At 38.0% G+C, this 17,802-nt stretch overlaps 1 protein-coding gene across 2 annotated transcripts in view; it reads left to right on the top strand.

Annotated features, from left to right (window-relative positions):
- Positions 1 to 17,802, top strand: part of ITFG1 (integrin alpha FG-GAP repeat containing 1) — a 265,929-nt gene that overhangs the window by 241,805 nt on the left and 6,322 nt on the right. The window contains exons 15-17 of one of the 2 annotated variants that reach the window (XM_087420312.1): positions 3,920 to 4,162; positions 16,542 to 16,666; positions 17,707 to 17,789. In XM_087420312.1, the coding sequence (XP_087276438.1) occupies positions 3,920 to 4,162; positions 16,542 to 16,666; positions 17,707 to 17,789 (451 nt within the window). The remainder of the gene's footprint in view (positions 1 to 3,919; positions 4,163 to 16,541; positions 16,667 to 17,706; positions 17,790 to 17,802) is intronic. The other variant, XM_004443425.3, reaches the window with a different exon arrangement.

Consider the following 17,802-nt stretch of genomic DNA (forward strand, 5'->3'; position numbering starts at 1 on the left):
TGTTGTCCTTGTGTGGTTTTGGTATCAGGGTAATGTTAGCTTCGTAGAATGAGTTAGGGAGCTTCCCCCACTCCTCAATTTTTTGGAAGAGTTTGAGAAGGATAGGTATTAAGTCTTCTTTGAATGTTTGGTAGAATTCACCAGGGAAGCCGTCTGGTCCTGGACTTTTATTTTTGGGGAGGTTTTTGATTACTGTTTCGATCTCCTTACTGGTGATTGGTCTGTTCAAATTCTCTACTTCTTCTTGATCCAGTTTTGGAAGGTTGTATGATTCTACAAATTTATCCATTTCTTCCATATTGTTGAATTTGTTGGCATATAGCTTTTCATAGTATTCTTTTATAATCTTCTGTATTTCTGAGGTGTCTGTTGTAATTTCTCCTCTTTCATTTCTGATTTTACTTATTTATGCCTTCTCTCTTTTTTTCTTGGTGAGTCTAGCTAAAGGTTTGTCAATTTTGTTGATCTTTTCAAAGAACCAGCTCTTGGTTGTATTAATTTTTTCTATTATTTTTTTAGTCTCTATTTCATTTATTTCTGCTCTTATATTATTTCCCTTCTTCTACTGATTTTGGGCTTTGTTTGTTCTTCTTTTTCCAGTTCCTTTAGGTGCATTGTTAGATTGTTTATTTGAGATTTTTCTTGTTTGTTAAGATAGGCCTGTATTGCTATAAACTTCCCTCTTAGAACCACTTTTGCTGTATCCCATAAATTCTGGCATGTCGTATTTTCATTTTCATTTGTCTCCAGGTATTTTTTGATTTCTTCTTTGATTTCTTCATTGACCCAGTCGTTGTTCAGTAGCATTTTGTTTAATCTCCACATATTTGTGGCTTTTCTGATTTTCTTCCTATAGTTGATTTCTAGCTTCATACCGTTGTGGTCAGAAAAGATGCTTGGTATTATTTCAATCTTCTTAAATTTATGGAGACTTGTTTTGTGGTCTAATATGTGATCATTCCTGGAGAATGTTCCATGTGCATTTAAAAAGAACGTGTATTCTTCGGTTTTTGGATGGAATGCTCTGTATATATCTACTAGGTCCATCTGTTCTAGTGTGTCATTTAAAGCCAATGTTTCCTTATTGATCTTCTGTTTGGATGATCTATCCGTTGGTGTAAGTGGAGTGTTCAAGTCCCCTACTATTATTGTGTTACTGTCTATTTCTCTTTGTATGTCTGTTAATAATTGCTTTATATATTTAGGTGCACCTACATTGGGTGCGTAGATATTTACAAGTGTTATATCCTCTTGTTGGATTGTTCCCTTGTTCATTATGTAATGCCCTTCTTTGTCTCTTTTTACAGTTTTTGTTTTAAAGTCTATTTTGTCTGATATGAGTACTGCTACCACAGATTTCTTTTCATTGCCTTTTGCGTGGAGTATCTTTTTCCATCCCTTCACTTTCAGTTTGTGAGTGTCTTTAGGTCTGAAGTGTGTCTCTTGTATGCAGCATATATATGGGTCTTGTTTTTTTATCCAATCAGCCACCCTATCTATGCCTTTTAATTGGAGCATTTAGTCCATTGACGTTTAAGGTAGCTATTGATAAGTATGTGCTCACTGCCATTTTTTAACTTTTTTTTTTCTCAGTGTTTTAGTAGTCCTTCTCTGTTCCTTTCTTCTTCTATACAGAATTGATGGTCTCTTTAATTTGACCTCTGTCTTAAAGCTCTACTCTTTAACTCCCCTCCTCCCTCATTTTATGTTTCTGATATCATATCTAACCTCTTTTTTGTGCATTTGTATCCATTACCCTCTTATCATGGAAATAGATAATTTTTCCTATTTGTGGTCTTCTCTTTTCCCCTTAAATCAGTCCCTTTAACATTTCTTGTAGCACTGGTTTATTGGTGACAAACTCCTTTAATTTTTGCTTGTCTGGGAAATTTTTCATCTCTCCTTCCATTTTGAATGATAACCTTGCTGGGTAGAGTATTCTTGGCTGTAAGTTTTTCCTTTTAGCACTTTAAATATATGGTGCCACTCTCTTCTAGCCTGTAAGGTTTCTGCTGAGAAGTCAGCTGATAGCCTTATGGGGTTTCCTTTGTATGTAACTTGACTTTCTCTTGCGGCTTTTAGGATTCTCTCTTTATCTTTAATTCTGGACATTTTGATTATCATGTGTCTTGGTGTGGGCCTCTTTGGGTTTATCTTGTTTGGGGCTCTCTGTGCCTCCTGTACCTGGATGTCTGTTTCCTTCCTTAGATTAGGGAAGTTTTCATGTATTATTTCCTGAAATAGATTCTCTGCCCCTTTGTCTCGCTCTTCTCCTTCCAGGACACCTATAACACGGATGTTAGTGCGCTTGATGTTGTCCCAGAGGTCCCTTAGACTGTCCTCACTATTTTTAATTCTTTTCTCTTTTACCTGTTCAGCTTGGGTAATTTCCTCTAGTCTTTCATCCAGCTCGCAGATCTGTTCTTCTGTATCTTCTACTCTGCTTTTGAGTCCCTCTACTGAATTTCTCATTTCCAGTATTGTATTCTTCATTTCTGATTGGTTCTTTTTTATATCTCCCATTTCTTTGTTCACATTCTCACTGAGTTCCTCTATTCTTCTCCCCAGATCGGTGAGCATCCTTAACACTCTTTGTTTGAACTCTCTGTCAGGTAGGTTGCTCATTTCTGTTTCACTTAGTTCCTTTTCTGGGGTTTTGTCCTGTTCCCTTACTTGGAATGTATTCCTTTGCCTCCTCATTTTGCCTCTTTCCCTGTGCCTATGTCTACGTATTAGGTAGGTCAGCTACGTCTCCTGCTCTTGGATAGGTGACCTTATGTGAGTGATGCCTTAGGGGGCCTGCAGTGTGCTTCCCTCAGTTCTCAATGTTCCAGTGGTGACCCCTATGTGGGCTACGTGTGTCCTTCTGTTGTGGCCTGTTTGCTCCCCCTGTAGGCACCCAGGGAGGCCGAGTTATGCTCCTGGCCAGCTGTTGTAATGCTCAGCTGCTTGTGCTGGGGAGCCCCAGCACAGTTGGCTGCAAGTTCTAATACCCCATTTGTGTTGCAGTATTTCTTTTAAGTGAGTAGGCCCCCAGTGTGGCAGGTTGTTAGGCTCTGGGCCTTACAATTGCTGTAAGCCTCCAACCTTTAGGTCTCTTGTCAGCTCTCTGAGCATTGCAGCTGTGTGGGGCTGGCCTCCGGCACATGAGCACCCAATTTTTTCAGACTTTGGAAGGTGGGGCCAACCCCCTATGTGGGTCTTTGAGAAGCACAAGTCTTCTTGTGACAAGCCCCGCCGCCCACAGGTCCACACACACAGTCAACACAGTCCTGCCCCGTGTGCGCGCCCCGACCCCCCTGAAGTGGACCCAGTCTCTCCACGGCGGGAGCCCCACACACTCCACCACCCTGGCTGAGCTGGATTAAATCAGTGCTCTAGTGGGTGGGGCAGACCTGGGCTAGCAGGCCCCAGGGAGAACTCCAACGGCGTCTGTGTCAGCACGCCCACACCAGGCCACAACAATGGCCGCCGCCAATGTCCCAGTCCCTGGAGAGGTCTCACCTCTCACCGAGATGCACTCAGAGCCTATCAGGTGAGTCTCTTTTCACCAAAGCACTATGCACCTTTCTTTCCAGTGATTTTAGGTTGCTTTCTGAAATAGGTGCGTTTGCGTGTGGGCCCTTTAAGAGCTGGTTTTAATTTCTTTGTGAACCAGCTTTTCTGGGGGTACTCCCCAATGTTTTAGTAGCAGGCAAAGTCAGATATTATGCCACTTGTCTCGATTGTGCTGGGTCCACAAAATGCCCACAGTGGGGTCGCTCCCCGGCTCAGGGCCCCACTCCTCCAGGGAGGGCTGCGTACCTTTGGGCTGCTCCCAGGCGGCTCTGAAGCTGGTGGCTTGTGAAGGCGGTGTTTTTCCTCTCCAGAAGGGAGTTTCTGCCTCTTCTACCTCAATTAGGATTGTGCTTTGTTGCAGGAGTTCCTCTTATCCAGTTTTCAGTTCTGTCTTGGGTAATTTTTCCACGAGTAGTTGTAAATTGGCTGTGTCCGCGGGAGGAGGTGAGTTCAGAGTCTGCCTACGCCGCCATCTTGACTTCGTCCCCCCAGGGAGAAACTTTTAATGACCCGAATGGAAGACCAGACACAGAAGCATATCCCTCCCAGCACGGTGATGATCATGGCGAAAGCAAAAATCTTGTTTGCAATGTTGAAAGAAAAGGTTAGATCCTACTACAACATTGAATTCACTGCTAGGCCTAGGTGGTTTAAATCATTCAAAAATTGTTATTCATTACATAATGTGCAAGTGAGTGGTGAGTCTGCAAGTGCTGATGTGAAGGCAGCTGAAAAATTTTTTGAAATTCTAGGTAAGCTGATTGTGGAGGAAAATTACCTGCCAGAGCTATTATGGATGAAACCTCCCTATTCTAGAAACAGGTGCCTGAAAGAACTTTCATCCTTAAGTAGGCCAAAGCAATGCCAGGCTTCAAGGCTTTTAAGGACAGGATAACAATAACAATCTAGCTTGGGGGCAATGTTGCAGGCTACAAATTGAAACTCTGTGTGATCTGGCACAGTGAGAACCCCAGGGCCTTCAAGCATATGAAGGACCACACACCGCCAGTGTACTACAGGGGCAATAAGAAGTCATGGATGACCCAGCTCCTCTTCCAAGATGTCCTCCATGGCATCTTGGAATTGCCATGCCATGAAATGGAGAAGTACTGTTTGGAGAAAAACATACCTTTCAAGATTTTGCTTATTGTTGATAATGCTCCCAGACATCCTCCTCTTTTTGGTGATCTTCATTCCAATATCAAAGTGGTGTTTCTCCCTCCAAATACCACCTCTTTGATCCAACCAATGGATCAAGGAGTTACAGCAGATTTTAAGGCCTACTACCTGGAGGACCTTTGCCCAGGCTACTGCTGCAACTGAGGAAGACACTGAGAAGACACTAATGCAATTCTTGAAGGATTACATCTGTGACTGCATTAAGAACCTTGCTTGGGCTTGGGGTATGAATGGCATCTGGAAGAAGACATTCAGGAGGTTCATCCATAACTTCAAAAGATTTACCAAGGATGAGGAGTTGCAAAAATCAACATGGCTGTGGTTGAGATGGCAAACAACTTTAACCTAGGTGTGGATGAGGATGACATTGAAGAGCTCCTTACTTTGGTTTTTGAGAGATTGACTAATGAGGAGTTGTTGGAACTGGAACAGGAACTGAGGAAGGCACTGATGCAATTTTGGAAGGATTACAACATCTATGACTGCATCAAGAACCTTGCTTGGGCTTGGGGTGATGTCACCAAGGACTGTATGAATGGCATCTAGAAGAAGACACTCAGGAGGTTTGTCCATGACTCCAAAGGGCTTGCCAAGGATGAGGAGGTTGCAAAAGTCAACAAGACTGTGGTTGAGATGGCAAACAACTTTAAGCTGGGTGTGGGTAAGGATGACATTGAAGAGCTCCTAGAGGTGGTTCCTGAGGAACTGACTAATGAGGACTTTTTGGAACTGAAACAGGAACACATAGCTGAAGAAGAGGTAAGAGAAAAGGAAACTGCAGGAGAAGAAAAAGAAGCCCCAAGAAAATTCACAGTGAAAGGTTTAGCAGAAGCTTTTGCAGACCTCAACAAGCTCCTTAAAAAGTTTGAAGGCATAGATCTCCAACACTGAAAGGTTTCCATCAATAGAGAGGAATGTTCATGCTACATATCTGCTTACAAGCAATTTGATGATGAAAAACAGAAACAAACCAAGAAAACCACCATGAAGAGTGACACCTACTCAAGAAGAGCCTCAGGCAGGTCCTTCAGGAGGTGTTCCATGTTACCACAGGAGACGACAGCTCTGTGCATGTCACTGCCCCTGAAGACCTTCTGGGGGACAAGATGTGGAGGTGGTAGACAGTGATATTGGTGATCCTGACCCTGTGTAGGCGTAGGGTAATGCGTGTTTCTTAATTTTTAACAAAAAAAGTTGAAAAGTGAAAAACAATAAAAAATTTTAAAAACAGAAAAAAGCTTATAGAATAAGGATATAAAGAAAGAAAATACTTTTGTACAGCTGTACAATGTGTTTGTGTTTTAAGCTAAATGTTATTACAAAAGAGTCAAAAAGTTTAAAAAATTAAAAAGTTTATTAAGTAAAAACGTTGCAGTAAGCCAAGGTTAACTTATTATTACAGAAAGAAAAATAGTTTTTATAAATGTAATGTAGCCCTAGTGTATATTGTTTATAAAGTCTACAGTAGTATTCAACAATGTCCTAGGCCTTCACATCACTCACCATCACTCACTGACTCACCCAGAGCAACTTCCAGTCCTGCAAGCTCCATTCGTGGTAAGTGCCCTATACAGGCATCCCATTTTTTATCTTTTTTTTTTCTTTTTTTGTGAGGAAGATCAGCCCTGAGCTAACATCCAATGCCAATCCTCCTCTTTTTTGCTGAGGAAGATTGGCCCTGGGCTAACATCCATGCCCACCTTCTCTACTTTACATGGGGCACCTCCACAGCATGGCTTGGCAAGCAGTGCATTGATACCCATCCAGGATCCACACCTGCGAACCCCGGGCCGCCGAAGTGGAGTGCGCACTTAACTGCTGCACCACCGGGCTGGCCCCCATTTTTTATCTTTTATATTGTACTTTTACTGTACCTTTTCTATGTTTAGATATACAGATACTTACCATTGTGTTACAACTGCCTACAGTATTCCATGTAGTAACATGCTGTACAGGTTGGTAGCCTAGGAGGAATAGGCTCTGCCATACAGCCTAGGTGTGTAGTAGGCTATCCCATCCAGGTTTGTGTAAGTGCACTCTACGATGTTCGCACAGCAACAAGATCACCTAATGACACATTACCCAGAACGTATCCCCGTCGTAAGTGATACATGACTGTATAACAAGTGCTTAATATCTATGGAATAAACAAACTAATTAATCACAAACACAGTAAGTCATTAGTGAGAATCCACTTACACTAGAAACTAGATTTTCCCAAAGTCCAAGTAAAATGATGTGCCTTAGTCATGTAAGCCAGAGAAAGATTTTTACCATCAAGCAAAAAACAACTGCTTTATTTCTTTTTTTCTATGTGCATAGCCATCCATTTAATTTAAATTAACAAATTTTAAAACAAAAACAAAAAGAAGCTATGATTTAGTAAATGTTTTAATTGCCGTGACTATAGCCTAAAAGGTATCGAAATTTTAAAATTAAATATCAGGATTTTTGTTCTTCTCAGTCAAAATTTCTTTTGCCTTCTCCTCACCTTTCAAATCTATTTTGTCCTCTCTTTTTTCTCACTTCTAAATTCTGGTGTCAGATTACAATGTGCTATTGGGAAGTACAGGTTAGCCTGTTGACAACAAGTAGCCTTTTCACAATTACTGTGTCCTGTATATAGGAATTAGCTGTCTCTCCCTATGGCTGGCTAAACACTTCAGCAATGAATTTAAGTGTTAAAGATGATCACTGTTTTAATACATTTTATCACTTGCTATCTTTGGCTACTATTCTATCTTAGTTGATTTTTTATTGTTAAAAAAGTGGTCACTGGGGGCCGGCCCCGTGGCGTAGCGGTTAAGTGCATGCACTCTGCTGCTGGTGTCCCGGGTTCGGATCCCTGGCGCGCACCGAGGCACCGCTTGTCCGGCCATGTGGCAGCATCCTATGTAAAGTAGAGGAAGATAGGCACAGATGTTTGCCCAGGGCCAGTCTTCCGCAGCAACAATGAGGAGGATTGGCATGGATGTTAGCTCAGGGCTGATCTTCCTCACAAAAAAAATAAAAAAAAGTGGTCACTGGTATATTACCAGAAATCATCCTAGTATAACAGCTATGATATTTTATATTATCCAGAATATTCAGGGCATTGGGGGTCTCAGATCAAATCAAATATTTTGATAAGAAGCCACTAAGGTCACTTTATATTTTTAATTGATTTCCGCAAAATTAGAATACATATATTTAGCATCTAACATACAGATTCTTTTCTGTAAAGTTTGCATGTAAGTTGTTTGAAACTTGGAACACTTTTTAAATATCAGGAAAAGGATTATATTATCAGAGTAGACCCTAAACACCAATTTAATTGCTAGACTTTTTCTGGCTAGAGTATCTGATTTGATAAACATTTACAGTGAGCCTTATCATATTAGATAACACAAATTACCCGAGGTTGACATTTAGGTACAAAAGACTGTGATAATTGTTAGAGCTTGGAAGATTTTAATAGCTGTATCAGAAACTTACTCTGTCAGCAATTAAAACAGACTAGCAGCAAAGGAAAGCAAGTGATAATATATTTTTAAATTTTTAATTTTATCATTTATCCAAACCTTTTTAATCCATTGATTTTAATAGAATCCTAATCACTCTTGATAACTTCATGAGAAAAAAATATATCAGTAACGTGGAACAGTCTCGTTCTCCATTCCTTTGCCTTGCTAGGAAGAGAGATCATGTATCGGTCACCTAATGAGCAAAGAACACATTGATTAAGGGAACATCTCTCCCTTACAGTGAAAAGACTCACGGCAGACGTGACAATATACCAGAAGCATGAGTCTTTTAGGCAGTTATAAAATTGGAAACAGACTATTAAACAGTACATGCCAGTTAGTAAGAGGAAACACTACTGACCAAATCAGTTTTATATCGGAGTCCCTATATAATGAAATATAGTTAATATCAAATCTATTGATGAACATATTTTTCTTTCAAAGTCTTAACTTTTTCTTAACCTCTACCACTCATGTTATTATCCAGCTTAACACCCTCAAATTTCCAAATCCCCTCACAGAGAAACAAACATTGTCCCCTAGGTGATATTCTCATATTGTTTTCTTAAAGGAAAATATAATTTAACACACATACCACGAACAAAAGCATGATGATGTTTCTTTTAGCATCCCCCCACAATCAGAATAGTCTTAAATTTTTCACTGCCAGTTATGACCCTTTTAACTATCGGGAATGAGCCAGAGAACCTGAGCTTATTCTGGTGTAGGTCAAGGACTAGTCCATATCCAGAGCATTGTCTTTTTCATAATCATATCCTGTTTGGATATAACTGGATTAAAGTCTTCCTCAGCAAGTTGGTGCCCATCATAGAAGAGCAGCAAGATAAACCAGCCTCATCTCCAAAAGAATTGCTTAATTCTTAATTCTATCTCACTCCATATAAAAAAAATTAACTCAAAATGGATCAATGACCTAAATATAAGAGCTAAAACTATAAAACTCTTAGAAGAAAATATAGGGGTATATATTCATTTTCTCGGATTTGCCAATGGATTCTCAAATTTGATGCCATAAGCACTAGTAACAAAAGAAAAAATAGTTTGGACTTCTTAAAAAAATTAATGCTTTTTGTGCATTAAAGAACATTTTCCAGAAAGTGAAAAGGCAACTGCACAGAATGGGAGAAAAAATTTGAACATCTTATCTCTGATAGAATTCTAGTATCCAGAATATATAACGAACTTTTACAACTCAACAACAAAAACAAACAACTCAATTTAAAAATGGGCAAAGGACATTTCTCCAAAGAAGATATAAAAATGGCCAGTAAGTACATAAAAAGATGTTCAGCATCATTATTCATCAAGGAAATGCGAAATCAAAACCACAGAGTTACCACTTCACAACTGCTCACATGGCTTTAATGAAAAAAATAGAAATAACAAGTGTCAGTGAGGGTGTCAAGAAATAAGAACTCTCATACATTGCTGATGAGAATGTAAAATGGTGCAGCCACTGTGAAAAAAAGTATGACAGTTGCTCAAAAAATTAAACATAGAATTACCATATGATCCAGCAGTTCCACTTCAGGGTATATACCCAAAATAATTGAAAGCAGAGTCTCAAAGTGATATTTGTAAATCCATGCTCATAGGAGCATTACTCATAATAGCCAAAAGGTAGAATCAACCCAAATGTCTATCAATGGATGAATGGATAAACAAATCAAAGTATATACATACAAGGAATATCAGTCACCCGTAAAAAGGAATGACGCACTGATACTTGCTACAACTTATATGAACCTTGAAAACATTATGCTAACTGAAAGAAGCCAGACACAAATGTTCACATCATGGATGATTCCTTTTATGTGATAACATGTAAAATAGATAAGTCCATAGAGACTGACAGCAGATTAGAGGTTACCGGGGAGAAGGGAATGGGGAGTGATTACTTGATGGGTTTGGGGTGTCTCTGTGGTGTGATGAAAATGTTTGGAAACTAGAGAGAGCTGGTGGTTGCAAAACATTGTGAATATACTAAAGGCTGCCTAATTTTATACTTGAAATGGTTAATTGTACATTATATGAATTTCACCTAAAAAATAATGATAGAATGGAGTGAAATGAGTGCTTTCATTGAAAACTAGTGAAAATGTAAAGTAGTACAACCTCTTTTTAGAAATCAGGTTTTCTTTTGTATGTCATTATCCAGGTGTCCCAACACAATTAGTTGAAGAGACTATTCTTTCATCCAAGGAATGGTCTCCCTACTCCTTGACCCAGTATTCCATATCTAGTATGTAAGGAAATAATCCAGGGGCAGACAAATATTGATATATAGAGATGTTCACTAAGGCATTATTTATAATAGTGAAAGATTAAGAAAAATCCTTAATATCCAACAGTATATGATTAATTTTTTAAATGATGATATAAGAGGATATTATGTAGGCAATAAAATTATGTTTTTGATAATGTCTGTGTAGATATAGTTTTAGAAAAATAACCTTAAAAAGTATATGTAATAATATGTCTTTGAACTGTGTTATCCTTGGTTTTCCCTTAATGGGATTTCAGTGTTGCAATAATATTTCTTTCTGCTTACATATTTTTAAAGAGTTTTAATGACATGAGAAAATACTCAAAAAATAGTACTGAGTGAAAAGCAATAATACTAAAGTATGCTAACGTGTTTATTTGTGCATGCACGTGCCTAGGGAAAAAATTACATGATTAAAAGTATGCTAAAAGGGCCGGCCCCATGGCTTAGCGGTTAAGTGTGCACACTCCGCTACTGGTAGCCCAGGTTTGGATCCCGGGCGCGTACCGACGCACTGCTTCTCCGGCCATGCTGAGGCCGCGTCTCACATACAGCAACTAGAAGGCTGTGTGACTATGACATACAGCTATCTACTGGGTCTTTGGGGGGAAAAAAAAAGGAGGAGGATTGGCAATAGATGTTAGCTCAGAGCCGGTCTTCCTCAGCAAAAAGAGGAGGATTAGCATGGATGTTAGCTCAAGGCTGATCTTCCTCACACACAAAAAAATAAAAGTAAAAATAAAAAAAATAAACGTATGCTAAAATATAATAATTATGTCTTCATTTTGATATTTGGATAATTTTATTTTCCTTATTTTTAATAGTTTTAGGTTTTCTTGTTAAACATACAATTTTAATTTGGAATTTATGTTCTATGATCTTAATAGAGTACTGCTGATAATTGTTTCTTATTTTGGTTCTTTTCAGTCAGGTAATTATAGGAAAATAGTTTGTAAGTCTAGTTGAGTGTCTATTAAGTCGGTGTAATGAAATCCATATATATTTAATTTTTAGTTAATCTATGTAATAATAAATTTTATGTTAATAAAGACAGCTAACATGTATTGAGTATTTACTGTGCGGGACACTCTTCTTTTAAGCATTATCATTCAGTCAGCATAACTCCATGAGGTGGACTAATTCTACAGCTCATGCAATTCACTATATTGCTTTATAATTTCACATACATTAATTTTTTTTAAATGCCTATTTAAAAATTCCTGTCTTATTAATGTAAGAACTACATAAAAATCAGATATATATGCTTCCCAATAATTTCATATTTCTGGGTAACCTTAGTGATGTTTAGCAGAGTCCCACTGAATATTATAATATTTAGATATTAATTAACCTTGTCATTTAAATGTTCAGTTTAATTATGTGGCAAATACCTAGCAAATATATACACTCTTTAAAAGTGAACCATAATAGAGAGAGATTGACTTTTGGAATGCCAGTGTGAGGACTTCATGAACCTGCTCTACCAAAAAACAACAACAACAAAAATACTGGCCAAACACTAATATCAACCATTTCAGAACTCTGGAAATTAACCAAAGTCACAGAATGGACTGAGTATCATCTGTTCAAGAGGAACTACTAATCCTCAATAAGATAACAGGGTCTCTGGCGTTTTACCTTGGGGCTGTTCCCATCCACCTCCCTTCTCTCCTGAGAGGCGCAGCAGCCATGGAAGCCAGCAGCCTCACCGGCAGTGCCAGGACTGACCTTTGGAGCTCTGTTAGCATTCCCATCTGCACAGCACTGTCAGGATTTTGTCTAAACTAGCAACTCCCTAGGAAATCTCCATTCTCAGGATGTTGGGGCTATTTGATTTCACTCAGAGTTCAGCCCAGCAGGGAAAAAAAGCCTATCCCCAGGGCATTACCGACAAAAACAACAATCTACTGGCAAAGCCTACATACCCAAGCTTATGATTTCGGGTGTAGTGAACAAGAGACTGGCCAAAATATAAAAGGAAGTCCTGAGGAACTAGACAACTGTAGGCAACTTTGAAAAGCTACAGCATATTCTTGGGGATCTAGAAGACTGTGAACATGCCTAGAAAGGAAACTACTGCATTCAAATACTTAGCTCCCTTCTGCCTGACCTGGAGGCCCTGTGTTCTATAAACTGCCTGAAGTTTGAAGGCATGCCTTCACATAAATCCCTTGACAAAGGGTGGAAGACATATAGGCAAGATATTTAAGGAAATCTTATGACCAATCATTGGCTGACCACTAAGTTATACTGACCCAGGTATGCCCCCTAGGAAGCCAGGTGTAGAACAAGGACTTTAAAAATAAGAAAATAAAAGAACTTCGTGGCATTATTTCCTAATAATAGAATTCATCCAGGAAATCGATTAGAATTCATAGATTCTATAGTATTCATCTATAGCATTCATCCAGGAAAGTCACTAAACAAATGAGCATCAACAACACCAACAAAGAAAAATCAACAAACCCTTGGGGGGAAATAGGTAGTACCATAGTTGTTATGTTATATAAGAAGTCCAGTTTTCAACAAAAAATTATAAGACATGCAAGGAAACAGGAAAGTATGCCACATACATATTACAAAAAAAAAGAAAAAAACAGGAAATGTGCTGGAAGATGTTGGACTAAGTTGACAAAAAGTATAAATCAGCTATTATAAATATGTTGAAAGACCTAAAGGAAACTAGGATTAAAGAATTAAAGGTAAATATGACAACTATGTCTCACTAAATAGAAAATATAAATAAAGAGATAAAGATTATTTTTAAAATTCAAATAGAAATTCTGAAGTTGAAAAGCAGAGTAACCGAAATGAAAAATTCAGTAGAGGGCTCAACAACAGATTTGAGCCAACAAACGTGAATATAGATCAGTTGAGGGGCCGGCCCCATGGTGTAGCGGTTAAGTGCGCACGCTGTGCTGCTGGCGGCCCAGGTTCAGATCCCGGGTGCACACCGATGCACCACTTATCAGGCCATGCTGTGGCAGGTAGTGCCCCATATAAAGTGGAGAAAGATAGGCACAGATGTTAGCCCAGGGCCAGTCTTCCTCACCAACAAAAAGAGGAAGATTGGCATGGATGTTAGCTCAGGGCTGATCTTCCTCACACACACAAAAAAAAGTGAATATAGATCAGTTGAGGGTACACACTCAGATTTACAGAAAGAAAAAAGAAAGGTGAGCAACCTCAGAGACCTGCGGAGCCACCATCAAGCATATCAACATATGCATAAGGAGAGTCTTAAAAGGGGAAGAGAGAAAGAAAGAGGCACAATAGATATCTGAAGAAATAATGGCTGAAACCACCCAAATTTGATGAAAAACATTAATCTGCACATCTGAAAAGCTCAACAAACTCCAAGTAGGATAACCTCAAAGAGATCCACACTGAGACACATAGTCAAACTGTCAAAAAGCAAAGAGAGACACAACTCATCACATACAAGAGAGCCTCAATGAAATTAACAGCTGACTTCTCATCAGAAACCACAGAGGCCAGAAGGGAGTGCTGAAAGAAAAAAACGTCAGATCAAGAATTCTATATGTGGCAAAGCTATCCTTCAAAAATGAAGAATTTTAGACATTCCTAGATAAAGAAAAACAGAGAATTCATTGCTAGCAGACCTACCCTACAAGAAATACTAAATGGAGCCGTTCAGGCTGAACTGAGGACAACTGGACAGAACCTCGAATCTACACCAATGAGTAAAAAACAACAGTAAGACTATAGATATATAAAATATGGTATATGTGTTCTTGTTAGGTAATGCCTCTTATTTCCTATCTGATTTAAAAAACAGCTGCATAAAGTAATAACTAGAAACTTATGTTGATGGGCTGATAATATATGTAAAAATATAATTTGTATAACAGTAGCACAAAGTAGGGGGAGCGAAGTTGTCATATGTACTAGGAATTAAGGGTTTTCTTAAGTTAATATGCTAATTGTAATCCCCAGGGCAACCACTAAGAAAATAACAAAAAACATATAATAAAAGAAGCAACTAGGGAATTAAAATCGTATACTAGAAAACATTTAACAAAAGAAAGCAGCAATGAAAGCACAGCAGAATTAAAAAGGCATAAGATATATAGAAAACCAATAGCAAGTGGCAGGCGTAAATCTTACCTTATCAGAAATTACATTAAATGTAAATGGAATAAACACTCCTATCAAAAGGCAGAGAATGGCAGAATGGATAATAAAATATGACCCAACTAGGTGCTATCTACAAGGGACACACTTTAGATTCATAGATACAAATAAGTTAAAAGTAAAAAGACGGGGAAAATTATACCTTGCAAAGAGTAACCAAAAGAGAGCCAGCGTGGCCTTTCTAACACTGGATAAAACTAGATTTTAAGACAAAAATTGTTACTAGAAACAAAGAAAGACATTTTATAATGATAATAAATAGGTCAGTCCATAGGAAGATGTAACAGCTATAAAGAAATATGCATCTAACAACAGAGCCACCAAAACACGTGAAGAATTGAGGAGAGAAATCGATAATTCAACAATAAATAATTGAAGACTTTAATACCTCATTTTCAGTAATGGATCTAACAACTAGGCAGAAGATAAAAAGGAAAGAAAAAATGACACTATAAACAAACTAAACCTAACAGACATGTAGAGAACACGCTACCCAACAACAGCAGAATAGAATAAGCATTCTTCTCAAGCACACATGAGCATTCTCCAGGATAGACCATATGCCAGGTCAGAAAACAAGCCTCAGTAAATTTCAAAGGATTGAAATCATCCCAAGTATGTTCCCCAACTATCATGCGATGATATTAGAAATCAGTAATAATTTGGAAATTCACAAGTATTGGAAATTAAAGAACACACTCTTAAAAAACCAAGGGGTCAAAGAAGAAATCACAAGGGAAACTAGAAAATACTTTAGGTGAATGAAAACAAAAACACAATATACCAAAATGTATGGGATGCAGCTAAAGCAGTTCTTAGAGGGAAATTTACTGCTGTAAATGGCTATGTTCAGGAATAGGAACAATCTGAAATCAATAACCTAATCTTCCACCTTAAGAAACTAGAAAAAGAAAAGCAAACTATGCCCAAAACAAGCAGAAGGAAGGAAATAATGAGAGGAAATAAGTAGGGAATAGAAAAACAGAGAGAAAACCTATTAAGCCAAAAGATTTTTTTTTAAGATTAACAAAATTTTACAAACCTTTCGACTAACCAAGAAGAGGAGGAGACTCAAATTACTAAAATCCAGAATGAAAGAGGAGACTGCTACCAACCTTACAGATATAAAAAGGAAGCTGCACAAATTGGCAAGAAGCACGTGACAAGAAGCTCAGCATCATTGGTCATTAGGTAAATGCAAATAAAAGCCACAATTAGATACCAGTTCACAACCACTAAAATGGCTCTGATCAAAAAGACACAGTGCTAGCAAGGATGTGGAAAAATTGGAACCCTCATACATTACTGGTGGGAGTATAGAATGGTGCAGCCATTTTAGAAAACCTAAGTTGACACAAAAACTTGTGTATGTTCAACTGTTCACAGCAGCATTATTCATAAAAAGACCATCCATTGCATGATTGCATTTATATGAATCTCCAGAATAGACAAATCTGTAGAGAAGGTAGATTAGTGGTTACCTACAGCTGGAAGGGTAGGGGTTAGAAACAGGAGTAACTGCTAATGGGTATACGGTTTCTTTTTTGGGCAATGAAAATGTTCTAAAATTTGATTGTGATTATGGCTCAGCAACTTTTAGAATATACTCAAAACCACTTAACTGTACACTTTAAGTGGGTGATGTTTATGGTATATGAATTATATCTCAATAAAGCTGTTTTCTTTAAAAAGCGAATCATTTATATTAATGAACTGGACATTTAATTTCACATTTTTATCCTTAATAAGTTCTAGCACATACATTTTTTAACATTTTTATCATTTTAATATTTGATGAAAGCACTGTTTCCAAAGATGTCTTCTTTTCTTTTTCTGGTTTTTTTTTTTAATAAATTTAGCTGGACAACTCAGCCAGTCGGCATATTTGGCTCTCCAACTACCGTACAATGTACTTGGTTTAGGTCGAAGTGCAAATTTTCTTGATCATCTTTATGTTGGTATTCCCCGTCCATCTGGAGAGAGGGTGAGTAAATTCAATTGAATTCAAATTCAAATAACAGTAGTCCCCCCCTTATCTGCAGTTTCACTCCATGGCTTTAGTTACTCGAGGTCAACTGTGGTCCAGAGCAGATCAGCCGCCTCCTGACGTATAGTCAGAAGGTCAGTAGTAGCCTAACACTACACTAGGTCACAGTGCATACGTCATTCACCTTACCTCAACTCTTCACGTAGGGATTTTATCATCTCACATAATCACAAGGAGAAGGGTGAGTACAGTTCAGTAAGTTATTTTGAGAGAGAGAGAACACATTCACATAACTTTTATTACAGTATATTGTTATAATTGTTCATTGTATTATTAGTTTTGTTGTTAATCTCTTACTGTGTCTAATTTATAAATTAAACTTTATCACAGGTATGTATGTATAGGAAAAAACATAGTATATATAGAGTTCAAGGCTATCCACCGTGTCATCCACTGGGGGTCTTGGAACATATCTCCCACAGATAAGGGGGGACTACTGTAATTCAATTTTTTTAATGCCCTTTAAAGAATAAAAAAAAATGATTGGTAGTGACCTATCCAAGCCTATCTTACATAGAGCACATCATAATTTGAAGATATAGTTTTCCACCACCTATCCCATAAATCTCACGACTTCTTATCCTTCTTTCCTGCTTTTTCTCCTTATCATTTTCACCATCTAACATACTATAAATTATTTGTTTTATTGTCAGACTCCCCCCTCCACTTGAATTTTAGCTCCAAGCAACATTTGTACAAAGCAATTTGCACAGTGCCTGCTACATAACTGTTCAATAAATATTTGTTGAATTAATGAATCCCTGAGACAGAAATATAATCCTTCCCTGAAAAGATCAAAAAATTTTTGCCAACAGGGTCAGGGCCCTATTTTGGGCTTAATATACATAAATTTAGCTTAATCCATACCTAGGATTTCAATTAATCAGAGAGGACTTAAGCTTTTTCCTTACTTATTTAGAATAAGAATTGTTTTTAGAGTGTACTGGATGTAAAATGTTCTTAAATTCTTTTTCTAGTCTATACGAAAACAAGAGTGGACTGCAATCATTCCCAATTCCCAGCTAATTGTCATTCCGTATCCTCACAATGTTCCTCGAAGGTATGTCCTTGCT

This window comes from Ceratotherium simum, chromosome 30, assembly GCF_057802395.1.
Source record: "Ceratotherium simum simum isolate JZ-2026a chromosome 30, ASM5780239v1, whole genome shotgun sequence".
NCBI classification, from domain to species: Eukaryota; Metazoa; Chordata; class Mammalia; order Perissodactyla; family Rhinocerotidae; genus Ceratotherium; species Ceratotherium simum.